Source organism: Crassostrea angulata, chromosome 6, assembly GCF_025612915.1.
Source record: "Crassostrea angulata isolate pt1a10 chromosome 6, ASM2561291v2, whole genome shotgun sequence".
Taxonomy (NCBI): Eukaryota; Metazoa; Mollusca; class Bivalvia; order Ostreida; family Ostreidae; genus Magallana; species Magallana angulata.
This window is the reverse complement of record NC_069116.1, coordinates 30,084,226-30,098,589: the sequence shown is the minus strand read 5'-3', so window position 1 is coordinate 30,098,589 and position 14,364 is coordinate 30,084,226. Positions and strand designations below refer to the sequence as shown.

Genomic DNA, 14,364 nt, shown 5'->3' with positions numbered 1-14,364 from the left:
TACTCTTGTCTTTCAGCGAGAAATGCTTCCGTATCACAGAGAACTCCGGTAGACCCTGGCTTGTTGAGTACCAGAGAATAGTCAGTGTTATTGGAATTTCACATTTTATAGAACCAAGATAACATCCCGCCAGATCAATGTATTACAAAAATCTTCTCGTTGTTTATTGTTCTGAGTCACGACCCATTGTGTACTGTCTGTCCCCAAAAGTAAGGTTACCCTGACATTGTATAACCAGAAGGAAACATGATTGTAATTTTTTCGGCCCATTTTAGCGTCTAATTTGTCCATACTACATATACGTATACCGTGCATACTATGTACCTAGTTATTATTTGTTAAATAGCTGTGTATATATTGTATTGTTTTTAAGTACAATACGACAACTTGTAAGTTGAAAACATATTATTATATAAATCAAAGAGAGAGGTGGATTAAAACATTCAACTAAATTATAGCCACGCTTTAATCATTATTTTTGTATATTTTTGTCTCAGAGAGAGAGAGAGAGAGAGAGAGAGAGCAGTGACACTTCTGAAATAAACTTATAGATTAGATAACTTTCCCAGACTTTGGATAAGCAGATAATATTTAAACTTAGTCAGCAATCAACGGACTCGTTTTTATAAATTGTTTGCACTTTTTATGAATAATTTTAGAATTGATATTTCAGAAATAACCCATTATTACGTGAAGCTTTAGCTTTATACCGTTTAACCTTGTATACATGCAACCAAAACAAATTCTTGCCAACAGAAAAAGCAAAAAGTTCAAGATCTCAATTTTTCCAAAAGAATTCTGTAATCAAAATATTTAGATTTAAAAAAATTATTGAGTACACAATTGACCTCGAAACATAAAGTAAATAGGTATAAAATATAGTTTTCCAACGTACTTTGCATAGTGATGGATTGTAATTTTTTTTTAAATTTAATAGTTTAACAATGCTACCATGGTTATGCATTTCATGGTGTTTCGTGGCGTAGTTGGTACTTTCATTCCTTGAAGGCCGTTATCCCTCCATTTAAGAGTGCAGAACGCCATGAAAGACAGTATAAACTATAACATAACATGGAGAGGCAGAAGTAGAAACCTTTAGTCGCATTCAGTTTATTTTGATTTTCTGGGAATCATTTCAGTTAAGACATGAAAAGAAATCAAGTGTTGTTTTTTTTTTTGAATGTTTTTGCAAAAAGTTGATTTTAGATTCCTGGGACGGCGTCGACCCATTTCTCTCCCATGCATGTCAAGTCCGCGCCATCACCGAGATTTCGGTATCTCTGACATGCACGCTTTGGGTCTTTTATTCAAAATCAGAAAATGGAGATGACGTTTATTTTCACACTCTTCTCGCATGTCGAGTGGCTTGATATTTTTTTAACGTTCCATTCGGTTTCTCCAGGGTGCATATCTCTCAACTTTTGATTTATGTTTTCTTTTCATTTTGATAAATTGGATTATATTTCAATAGAACGGAGTAATTTGGTGATGAGTTGCAAAAAACTGCAACAGCTTTTGTTGCGTTTTGGAATAGAATTTCAACAGCTTTGGGAACTAAATGCTACAGACCTTGATTTTATGACTGTTTCTGTAATTCAAGTCTAAACACATTGAACAGTTTGTTAGAGTTTGAAGAGTCCTGAAAATGACACAGTGATTATAAGGCAAGGTGATATTCATCATGTGATCATTCAAAATACTGGCAACCAAATGATATAAACAACACCCCTTTATCGATATGAATACCAATTCTATCAAAGAGGGACAAAATCTTTCAAAAACCAATTCAAAATGTACATAAACATCATAATGACAATTTTGACCAATCGATAGAAAATAAACATATATCTACACCCAACTGATATGTTATATAAAAGTTCACATAGATATATATTTTTGTTTCGCCTCGGACTAGAATGTCGCGACGTCATTGGATGAAACGCGTCACGTGGCTGCCTTACAAATTTCTTTAAAAGGCAAGCGTCAAAATTTATAGCGCAACATGGCGGACGTAACGTTATTTGAACTGATTTTCTACACAAACGTTTGTTTACATATCAAACTTTAGGTCCTCGACAAAACAAAACACTTATTAGGTTTGTTACTGACTGTTTAAAGAAATTTGTGGGGTCGGTAAAGTCCATAGAAGGCTCGGCTCCGCCTCGCCTTCTATGGACTTTACCGACCCCACAAATTTCTTTAAACAGTCAGTAACAAACCTAATAAGTAATAATATATATTCTTTCCCCCATAGAATATGGACATTGAATTACATGTATGTATTTTTATTACGAATTATTTTTAGGTTATTTACATGGTCATCATAAAAATATTCCCTTCAACTTTCCGATGTCTTTTTTATATATATATTTATCAAGACGGGCAGACAAACATACATTGTTCATGAAACCTCCACGAAACGTCCACCAGTGCAAGATATTTCTGTATAGTCAAGTCATACACTATAATATAGCAAACCAGATGGATTTGTTATGCAATGTAGAAATTTTTTTCCCCAAAGCAAAAACTTGTCTCACTGGTTTCAATTTACAAAGACATCCAAACGAATAAAAAAAAGAGTCATTTAAATGCAATCCATTTCAAGCATAGTCTGAAGTGCATTTGTATAATACCTCTTTGATACTTTGGAAATGATAAGATATGGGGAAGTTTTATCTTAATAATTTTGAGTGTCTCTACTCGGCTTTCGATTACGATATATATGTAGATATCTTAATATAAGATGCTTTATCTTATAATATTTTTTCATTTTTTGACAGAATGTTTTATAAAACGAGTGCATAAATTATGTTTGCGAACTTTATATCCTAAAAACATAAACTCTGAATAGATATACTAATGTAATTCTTCAAAGAAATAAAGCGAAATTATACAAAAAAAAAACATACTGTAATTTGATAAAAGATACCACTTTATAAAAGCTGTCTACATGGGCGTCTTCCAAAGTGAGAGGTTTGCTTTAAAACTACATCGTACACAGACAAACAACTATGGCTTAACAAAAAACAGGCAACCACACAAAGCAGTAAAACAACATTTATTGGGGTTACCTCTTAATGATTTTAAACAAAACATCAAACATCGATCTGTAAGAAAGAATTAGTTTTCAACATGTTAGAAACAAGTATATAAATCAATTAGAACCATTCTAACAAGAGCTTGGACTTTGGGTAGTTGTGTCAAACAGCAATGTGACGTAGGCCTGTCTATTTCATTGCTAGCCACTCAGCCATGTCTCTTTGAAATCAACAAGCTTTGTCTGGTTTTTGAGCTAAGACTACGCAATCGATGCATATTTCGTTTGAAACTGCGTTATTTTTCACTTGTTTTGACGCGAGGAATAGATAGCTACGCCCTTCCGAAAGTCCAAGGTCTTGTTAAAATGGTTCTATATGTCCAAAAGTTTATAGAGATTGAGAAAAAATTATTAATGATATACATGTACAGCGTACTAATTATCGGTAAGGCATGGAAAATGTAAACAGTATGATATCAGCGTCTAGAAAAAAGTCTTCATCCTATGCCAAATTCTTTACATTCATCAAAATAGAATAAGTAAACATGTATATCTATTTCTATTTTCTATTTCTATATCTATTCTTTAGAAATTTCACAATTGCGTAATGCAACAAAAAGAATTCGAAAAAATATGCTCTTTCTCACTTCACTGTTTTATTTCATGTGCCTTTATGATACTAGTATTATATTTTCAATCCTGAATGCCATAAACGTAATTACTAGATAATACTGCGATGATCCTACTACCATCTTATGCCGGTGCTCCCTCATAATCGTCTTTGCCCCCCCCCCCTCCATCTCCCCACCTGTTTATTTGTCCCTATCACTATTGCATGTTTTACTTTCCATGTGTCTTCGTCAATCCCCCTTGCCCGTTCTCCTTTCGTGTCTATTTTGTAAGACCATAACTGTAAATAGTATCTTATTGCATGTGATTAGATTTACGATTCGTGTTTAATTCCCTTCAATATGGTGTTAAGCACCAGTTGCTAGGCAACAAATCAACTGACTCATGTTTGACCGTCTTGGAAGGAAGGACCAAAGAAAACCAGGACCGTATCATATTATCCGGAGGGAAATCGTCTTGGAACATTGATACCTATAGCTGCAAGTTTTCAGTTTGCTGGCTGTGGTCACATTATGAGGTTTTTCGAGACTCAATATCGATTTGGAGCATGATAAAATGGTCACTACCGATGCGTGAGTTTATATGCCCAAAAAACCTGTCATTTTAGAGATTGCAATCGTTCTGTATCCCTCCCTAGCTGAACTTTAGTTTAATCAATGTCGTGTATTCAAATGTTTTCCTACATGTGCAATGAGTTGATCAGGAGGGTATTTTAATCAAAAGCAGACGTTTAATTAAATGTATTTTTTCATTGTCATTACTCATTAAGCTTTGTTTTATTGTGGAACATTCATTAAATAAAGCAATTCAAAGTATGTTTCTGGGGTTTCTCCACTATTCATGCAATTTGATGAAACAGCTGTTTTTGACTTCGTTAATACCAATCTGGTATAAGATCCCGCAGTTTGCTGTTATACAAAGTTGATCCTCTTCACGCGTATCGTATATGATTTTGCATAAGGGTTTAAGAAATATACATTGACTTTAATTCTACATAAAAATCTTTGAAGTTTAATCGCGTAACCTTGTGTTGACGTCGAAGCTTGTTTTTTATATCCTGTTGTTTCAATTTCAGGTTTAGGAATGATAAGAAAAAATGTTAACTCGACCTCTCGATGAAATTAGATACTCCGTACTCAGTGATTTTCTCTTTTTATATTTATCACAAATTCAAGAAATACAGATATGATGAAAAGCACAGCACTTGAAATTTAAGAAATTGCCCCCTTCTCTTGATATTGTTGAATTCTCAAGCTCTCACGCAAGCTTGTAGGTATAGGAACACTGATCAGATATCCCCAGATTTTATTGCGATAGATACCATATACTGTTGAGATATGGTTAATCATGTGTCTAAAGGGGAACGTTTTCTTCTTTACGTAGCGCCGAGCGGTGTCGTTAAAACCAACTGATCCAAGATGTTCTTAATCATTTCATAATTTATATTTCTAATTTCTCCCGGGAATCTTTTGATAAAAAGAATCCGCGTTGCCCGTGAGGAGAGCTACGTAATTTGCGTGACGTTTTAACGATTGCGAGCGCTTTTTTTATATTTTGCACGGACGAAGGGCGCCAACGGTACCCCACACACGTGCAGTTGTGATTCAAAGATACTGGATATCTTTTTGTTGTTCTGACATGTATTTCTCTTTTATGTATACAGTCAGATCCTAATCATTGTTATTACTCATTATCCACAAATTTTACGTAGATCTGAGAGAGAGAGAGAGAGAGAGAGAGAGAGAGAGAGAGAGATTATTGAAAACTAGTAAAAACGAAATAAAACAACTGGTGCTTGAGCCTATGATGTTAGATAACGGAAACCAATGCTTTCTTGGACAACCCTTGATCTCGCTTTTTCTCCAAGCCTCGCTGATTGACATGCCGATTTCCTTTGGAGATGGATGCTTTGACCGATGATGAATATCGTATCAATTTTCCTGATTACAGATATTAATTTCTTATTTTCTGGATTCTGAGGAAAAATGAATGACGGTTCTTATCGTGCAGTGAGCACAATTACACGTGAACAGGCGCCTAAAGAAGCCCCATCTCAATACAGTCGGCATTCCCGCGAGTTTCTCTGGAAAGAAAGGTTTTATTGTTAAGTCAGAATTTTTGGTTGCAATCATTTTTGTTGAAATGAAAAGCGAAGGAACTGAAACATTATTGGCACAAAACCGTCTTTGGAAAAAAAAATTATGTGTCCGCTCGGATAAGATGTTATCTTGCCCTGAAGCGGAGGTACTAACCTCCCAAATGATCGTAACTTTTGCGTAATTAAAACGTTTAACACGCTTTGTTCAAAGGTCTCTGACACGGAAATTCGCTCAGTATAAAATAAAAAATTTCAAATCATTTTGCATGAGAGTATGAGAGTGCATCTTGGTACATGGATTCGTGCCCTCTCTTTCTTGCTTAATTAATCAGTGAAAGCAGGTGCAAATCGACCAAAAGTGAAATCCAAATCTCTTTTGTGCCGCTTCACTTGCCTTGTCCTTAGTCAAATATCCTTCATATCCTTTAGTTTGTTTACAGAAGAAAAGCATAATTCATTCTGCAGACATTCCCATAAGTGATCGACTCGTTGTCAAACATGGCGTTAAAGCTGCAAGGAACTGGTAGCCGCTGATGAATTTGATCGCTTCTACAGGTTTCTATTGTCCGCATCATTCGCCAGGTGTCACTCAAGTCGCGTGACAGCGCCTGCGCCGCTCTGTCAGGTCGCTAATCTGCCGAATAATTTGTTTCATCTACCGTCGCCATGGTTGTCGGGTCAGCGCAAATTAACTCAAAGTGTTAGGGAAGTTGTAGTTTGCCGCTGGTTTCCACAAACAGTAATTGTTTTAACACATTTTTTCATCCGAGGGTGTTGATGGAACAAAAAGAGTTTATTTTCCCGAAACATGTACATGACCAGTGGGAATCTATTTTGGTTCTGCAAATAAATTATTCCCCCAAGCACAACTTTAACTTGGCATCTAATTTTCAACTGACTTTTTTATTTATTTTTAAGTATTTAAGAGATTTATCGTTTCAAAAATTCTTATCATAGATAAAAATGTCATTTTGCATGCAAAATGGGCATTGACAGCTCTCGTCTGTTGAGTTTTGGGATTCATGCGAAGAAGCAATTTATTACAAAGCAATTCATTACAACTTGAAAAACCGTTGAATGTGTTGCTTTAAATCAACATGCTTATATTTTGTTTTATTTATATATACATAAGTTATCGATTCGTTTGGTGGTATATTTAATATTTTAAGAGGTTACTTGGAATATAACTGGATTTGCAAATCCTTAATGTAAATACAAGCATATCAAGTATTTGTTTTATTGTGGTTGTTTAAGGTAGGGGTAAATACAGTATTACTAATATGGCAAATATTTTAAATAAAATTAAAAGCATTTCACCAAATTGTTAATAAATGACATTGTTTCAAATTGATCTTACGAAACGTAAAAAGGGAAAGAAGTTGTGACGAAATTCCTATACACAATTGATAATTTGATCTGCTTCATTTAATATAAGGCCACTCAAATATCTGTAGCATGCACATTGCTAGTGCATGTAGTGTCTCCTTCCCCACTTGTGTGGACCAGAAAAACCTTGACCTTTTTTTTTTTAGATAAATTACTAATTAATACGAGATTGTTCACTCGTTACGGACACAAGTTTCATTATCGATTCCTGCTACATTGTAATCGACTCTTTGTACCTTCGATAATACTAGTATACTTGTAATACATTAACTAAACTTAATTAATTATGTCATTATTATAGTTTTAAAAAGACATAGGTTCATTGGGCCGCGGGTGTAAAGATACCATTTTGGTTAAAGAAATTTGTAATTGTTAATCTATAATACACGTGTCACAAAATAAACTACTTGCTTACTTACGTACTCGCTTACGTACTTGCTTACTCACTTACTTGCGTACTTACTCACTTACTCACTCACTCACTTACGTACTTACTTACTCACTTACTTGCGTATTTACTCACTTAATCACTCACTCACTTACATTCATTCATTCATTCATTCTTACTTACTCATTTACTTAATAATATATCTATTAATTACTCATTTACTTGTAATGTTTGCCACAACTACGGTCGTCGTTACTATATTTTATCACGTGTTTGATCCGCATAAATAATTTTCTTTTTTAATAACAAAAAGAAAGATTCGATGATTGTTATTGAAAAAAATGTATTTTTCTACCAAGTTTTAAGTCTTTTTAATGTAACGAATACGTGCAAAATGCAATGCAAACAATGTAGACACGTGTTGTAACTTATGGACTGAAATGTATAATTATATATTCACAATTGAAAAAAAGATTGGTTTTAAACAATGTTTATCGGTCATAAAGGAAAATTCAAACAAACACATATGTTGATTTTTGGGAGTTGATTTTAATCAACTCTTCTATGCAGTTACTCTGGCAAACCGAAAGTGAAACAGTGTTTGGACCTAAGCACAAATCATCACCGCTGACAAGACGTAGATCTTGAAAATAAAAGACATATTCGGTGTACCGTATGCTGTTTTTCAAAAGAAACGTATTTATAAATATCTTGAAAATAGTCAGATTTTATATACATGTAGCACAAACAATTTAATTGTTTTTTGTAGTTGCATGTATTCCTACGCCAGAGTGAAATATAGTCTCGTTCAACCAGACGCTCGGCTGTCTCCGTAAATCTCCGACAAGCAGAGAGTCTCTCTTGAATGTCGGATATTAACGGAGACAGCCGATTGTCTGGTTGAACGAGACTAGATTTCAATATTGCTTGGATCCAGACGTATACAATTTTTAGAATCAATTCTATTACTGATGAACAGTTTTATGTAATTAATTCTATCTTTAAATATTACACAACATGATTCATACGGGGTTTTCTCGAAATTCTTGTCGGAAAAGTTCGAGAATTCATATTATAAAAATGTGCGAAATTCAAATACAGATTAGAAACTACTTGCCAAGCAAAATAATATACCGTTGATTTTAAAATTGATAATAATAAAAAAAATCAACTCCCGACAGTACTTCAGTACTTTGATAATTTGTGTATGTATATGGTGCAAAACCGTTGATTTTGATTTCATCCACACTTATTTGGCAAAGCACATTCAGAATCATTTATTGTGCACACGATTGATATTGGTTTAATTTTTATTTTATTTTGCAAAGATGGCCCTTTGTTTTGTATTAAGGGTTTTTGGTTGTGATTTGATCGTTAATTTTACTTCTTTGCAGACATTTTACTCTTCTGTGAGAAATTTAATGCATGTTCATCAAGAGACATAACCCCATCCTCTCTGTCATGTTGTGAGGGCGTTTGTAGTTGTTTTATGTTCATTGAGGGAGTAAATGTCTATTTGGGTTTTTAGGGCATTATTCTTTAAAATCACTTAATCTAAAATCAAGCAAAAATTAAAAGACTGTCAAAGATAACTTAACTTGATATTTGTTATCAATAAAATTTAATGTTGTCATTTTGGGGAAAACCGTTTTCTCGATCGCGGAAACCGTACACAAAGTTTATTAGAGTAAAAATATCTAACATTGGAGGAGTTACTTTCCCTTATGTGCATTAAGCTATGGAGCATAATAATTAATAAAAGTTTCACAAATTATCAATAAACATATACTAGAGGGGGGGGGGGATTAATTAGACAAATTTATGCAAATTGGTTGATTTAGAAGTTTTTATTGTGAATTCTTCTATAAACAATTTGCAAGCATAATTTCATGTAAAATTTCTGACAAATATATAAACATTATATGGGACGAATTTCTTTATGTGAACATTGAAAATATTTTTTATTTAATGAAGGCCCTTTATTTTTAGACTTTCATTTTTAACAACAAGATGAAGATAACGTACGTACTATTCATTTTGATCATGCCAGTAAACAAGTATCCTACTATTCATGTTATTATCCGACTGTTGCAAGAAAAGATAAATAATTACTGATAAATACTGATAATAGATATGTTCAAAATATTTTATTTCGAAAATAGTTTCATATAGTATAGACATATATGCACAGCATATTATATGTATTTTAGAAAAAATTACATAATAGGTAAATGCGTAATCTGCGTGTCGATATGGCAAAAAGGTTAATTGGCATCATCACAAGACATTTTTTTAACTTGAAAGGTAAAGTTTCTGAATTGTATCGAACATAATGAACTACGAACTGATATACCAGGGTATACGAATGCGTATTACCCTACCCACCCACCCCCACACAAAAAACACCTATAACATTGATGATTCCATTATCAAACAGGTTCAATTCCTTGACGCTTAAAATTGGGGATTAATATTATGGCGCCGATACTATGAAGAACTGTTAAATTGCTTACGGATATTGGGCGCCCATTTCAGGCTCTTTACCGGAATTTGGAGATGTTTACATATAAGTGAACAAGTCTTGATGATGAACAATAGAACAAACAATCTAACTGTTTTGACCAATATAAAATTCCTACATAAAAAAGTAATTATAGAACCATTTTAACAAGACCTTTGACTTTCAGAAGTACGTAGCTATCTATTTCTTGCGTAAAACAAGTTACGAATGACGCTGTTTCATTAAGCATTGAATCATTATTTTTTGAAAGATATAGTCTCATAGCTGCAGCGGTGTGTGCATACAAATTGAATAACGCGCGCTAGCGCGTTATGACGTCATTCTAACGTCTAATGACTAAAACTAGTCATTCTAACCTTTAAGAACCCTGTGTGTGTTACAGTCTTATAACTGCAGTATCTTTTCACACACTTAACATGCAAAATATATTTGGAATGTAAATATAGCGAAATATACACCGATTGCGTAGTCCTAGCTCAAAAGCCAGACAAATCGTGTTGATTTCAAAGAGCCGTGGCTAAATGGCCAACAATGAAATAGACAGGCCTACGTCACATTGCTGTTTGACACAACTACCCAAAGTCCAAGCTCTTGTTAAAATGGTTCTAATACGTGTTGTGTTCATGCGCTTTTTGAATCTAAACCTATAATGTGTTTGCATTGTGTTGTGTACCTGTATTCGGTCAATTTTACCAAGACAAATTACGCCAAGACATAAATGCATGATAAACGTAAAAAATTATATACTCTATTTGATCAATTTTACCAAGACAAATTACACAATAAATGCACAATATTTAGAACCATTTTAACAAGGCCTTGGACTTTCAGTAGGGTGTAACAATCTATTTCTTGGGTCAAAACAAAGTTAAAATGAAGCTGGTTTCAAGCGAAATATACAGTGATTGCGTAGTCTTCGCCTTAAAAAAAAGCCAGACAAATCTAGTTGATTTCAAGGAGCCATGGCCGAGTGGCCTACAATGAAATAGTCAGGCCTACATCATATTGCTGTTTGACACAACTACCCAAAGTCCAAGCTATTGTTAAAACGGTTCTACATCTACCGAGTATAATTTCCTCTATTTCCTACGGAAACTTATTGTTTAAACTGACAGGACTGAAATCTACACGTCCCGTTTCTCCATTGGTCAAAACCTACAGCGACCTAAGAAAAATCACAGACTGCACGAAACAATCAATACATGACGATGTCAGACTCAAATCATTTGGCTGTTTCTTTTAGCTAACGAATTGATGTGCATTAAAAGTAATTTAGTTAATTTCATTTTTCAACCAATTTATCAATTTGTTAAACGGAAGATTTAAATATAAATGATAAAATGCTTTTTTTGATAATTCATGCGGGTTATGAAGGTAGCGATCATTTCAGAAAAAAACTATATAACCCGCGTTAGCGGTTTATGTATTTTTTCTGAAAAGTCGTACCTTCATATTCCGCATGAATTACTGAAGAAAGCATTTTATCGTTTAAATAAATGTAAAAAAGCTATCTTTGAAAACATTATGTACGATTGCGAATACATGTTTATTACCTAATCAAAAGGATTTTGTTGTTTTATTACAAATTAAATATTTGCGTCTATTTTAAACTGCCGGTCAATTTTAGAACGCGGGTATGTTAAGACTTCCTGACTGGTTTCACAGCCATGTTTAGAGTTGTAGTATTTTTCTATGCATCATTCTTATGACTTCATAATTTACTTTAACGTCATGATCTGCATCCTTTCGATAGTTCTCAGGGGTTGTAATTGTAACGTTACGCTGTTTTAGTACTTGGTGAAACTAAAATCAATGTTTTCAATATTGAGAATCAAATATTCAACAGTTTTAAAGCCTCATATAAGGTAAATGACTATTTATCATCTAATGGGTTGGAGACTCCCCCTTCTATGTGTAAACTAATATTAAGTGGAGATGTTTTAGTGCATGCAACAGGTTTGGCGCATGTAAAAGATTAAAAAAAAATCTTAGTATATTGAATAATGGCACGAAAACCATCTGTAATATGCAAATTGTAAACCCTGAAAACTAACTAGAAAAAGGAATTAGGTAATAAAACAATTATTTAATGCCTTGAGTTAAATAGACCAGATATTTTTCCCTTGGTGCAGGGAATAGCTAAGTATGATCTATTGCCCTCGGCCGTTGGCCTCGGGCAATAGATCATACTGAGCTGAGCTGTTCCCTGCACCTCGGGAAAAATATTCTGGTCTATTGACTGCTTAAGCATTAAATAATTGTATAAAATCGGTTATTCGGCTATTCAAAAACAACCCCAAAAACCCAAAGTGTGACCCTAACTATGTGATAATGACGAGAATAGAAAAATCGACATCCATCTGCAATACCCTTAACTGAGCCATACATGTACGTTACATATACATTACCACTTTTATATAATAAAGGTAAAAGTTGCGGAAATTCGGGTTCGGGATAAAGTATAAATGAAAATTGTGACAACGCTTTTGTCATCCGTTGTTTCCTGCAGGTGATATTAGTTTTAGATATGTATACTCAATTTTTCTAAATTTGTGGAATAAAAAAAAGAGTGATAAAAACAGTGCAAGAACGATTCTCTGAAGTTATGAATCTTGAATCTAGGTAAGTGGAAACGCAAAAACTATGGTTAATAATCGTGATATAAACTTTGATGATTTATTCATCATAAAGTTAAAAATTATATATTTTGGTTGAAATTTGATTGGCTGTGTGTTTGATTTTAAGTGTTTTTCATTGTAAAGAAAGCAGCTGGTGTATTTACATGTAGTTTTTAAGCAATTAAATTGTAGATTCGATTTAAATGAAACGGATGTTACCGTCAACACCCTCTGAAAATTCATGTAAAGTGCATTTGTAAAGAGTTCAGAGCGTTTTTTAAAAAACCAACTCAAACCTGAAAACACATAAAAATAGTTTGCGACATCTCTAATTATAATGTACAATTCAATATCACTAAAATACGAGTATATATAGAATCTTGTCTAATGCAATCTTCTGAATTTCCTTTTAGAGCCAATTCTCATTAAACATGCAGAGCCGACATCACACATTTCTTACAGTAGCAGCCATTATCGCCTTGTATTGGACTGTGTCAATTTCCATGGTGTTTTTCAACAAGCACCTGCTCAGCGGTTCCTATGGCGACGTGGACCTATCCATTTTCGTGGCTTGGTATCAAAGTTTGGCAGCTATAGCCTTCATACAATTCATCGGACTCTTTCAAAAAATGCGGAAAAAATCTCTTCAAATACCGGAAGTTGATATCCAAGCTCTCTTCCAAAAAGACATGTTGAAAATATCTTTAACCACTGTTATAATGATAGTGATGAACAATCTGATGCTGAAGCACATCGGGGTGGCCTTCTATCAGGTGGCCAGGTCCTTTACACTGGTTTTTACTGTCGTCCTCTCCGCCAGCATGCTAAAGCAGCCACTCACATGGAAAGTCTCTTTAGCTTGCCTGTTCATTATAGCAGGGTACTTAATTGGAATTGACGAGGAAAACAACATTGGGACACTGAGTTTATGGGGCATAATGTATGGCCTATTGGCTAGTTTGAGCGCCGCAGTGTGTGGGATCTACAACAAACGCTTTGGAAGTGCACCAAATATTGACAGTTTAAAGCAGGCGTACTATAACAACATCAACAGTTGTCTGTTCTTGGCTCCACTGGTTTATAGCACTGGGCAAGCGGGTCAGGTGTTCGAATCGATCGAGATGACATCCGTGAAATTCTGGGTTTTCATGACTGTGTCAGGGGTCCTGAGCCTCGCTGTGGCGTGGGTTAGTACTCTACAAATTAGAGTTACTTCCCCTGTGACTCACCACATCAGTATTACTGGGCGGTCAGTAGCTCAGACTATTATTGCCATCCTTTATTACAGAGAGCAGAAAACAATGTGGTGGTGGTGTGGGAATTTATCCGTTGTTTCCGGTGTTTTGTTGTATGCTTGGTTGAAATCGTACAAACTGAATCCATCCAAAGATAAGTCGGTGTTGCTATACAAAACTTGAACTTGTGAATTATACTGAATCATTAAATTATAAAGTGAATGAACAAGTTTTGCCATCCGTCATTTAAATCCGTGTCCGTTATTTTTTTATATATATATATTTAAGGCTAAATAGCACCATTACAAGAAGATATAACTATATCTTGTATTAATGTGTTTTGTTTTTCCAACGAGGAACTTATTGCAATCCAATCCGTATTTATTGCAGATACATACAAGTATAGCTTTGCACTTTTGAACAGAAAGGCAAGATCTGTAGTATCGTAAGT

At 34.2% G+C, this 14,364-nt stretch overlaps 1 protein-coding gene across 1 annotated transcript; it reads left to right on the top strand.

Moving 5' to 3' along the window:
• Positions 1-13,098: 13,098 nt before the first annotated feature.
• On the top strand, positions 13,099-14,102 carry LOC128190356 (GDP-fucose transporter 1-like). Its single transcript, XM_052862378.1, has one exon. It carries the CDS (start codon positions 13,110-13,112, stop codon positions 14,094-14,096), a length of 987 nt encoding a protein of 328 aa, XP_052718338.1. The 5' UTR covers positions 13,099-13,109; the 3' UTR covers positions 14,097-14,102.
• Positions 14,103-14,364: the final 262 nt, after the last annotated feature.

Coding starts and splice junctions, on each gene's coding strand:
- LOC128190356 (XM_052862378.1), top strand. CDS start 13,110: ATGCAGAGCCGACATCACACATTTCTTACAGTAGCAGCCATTATCGCC.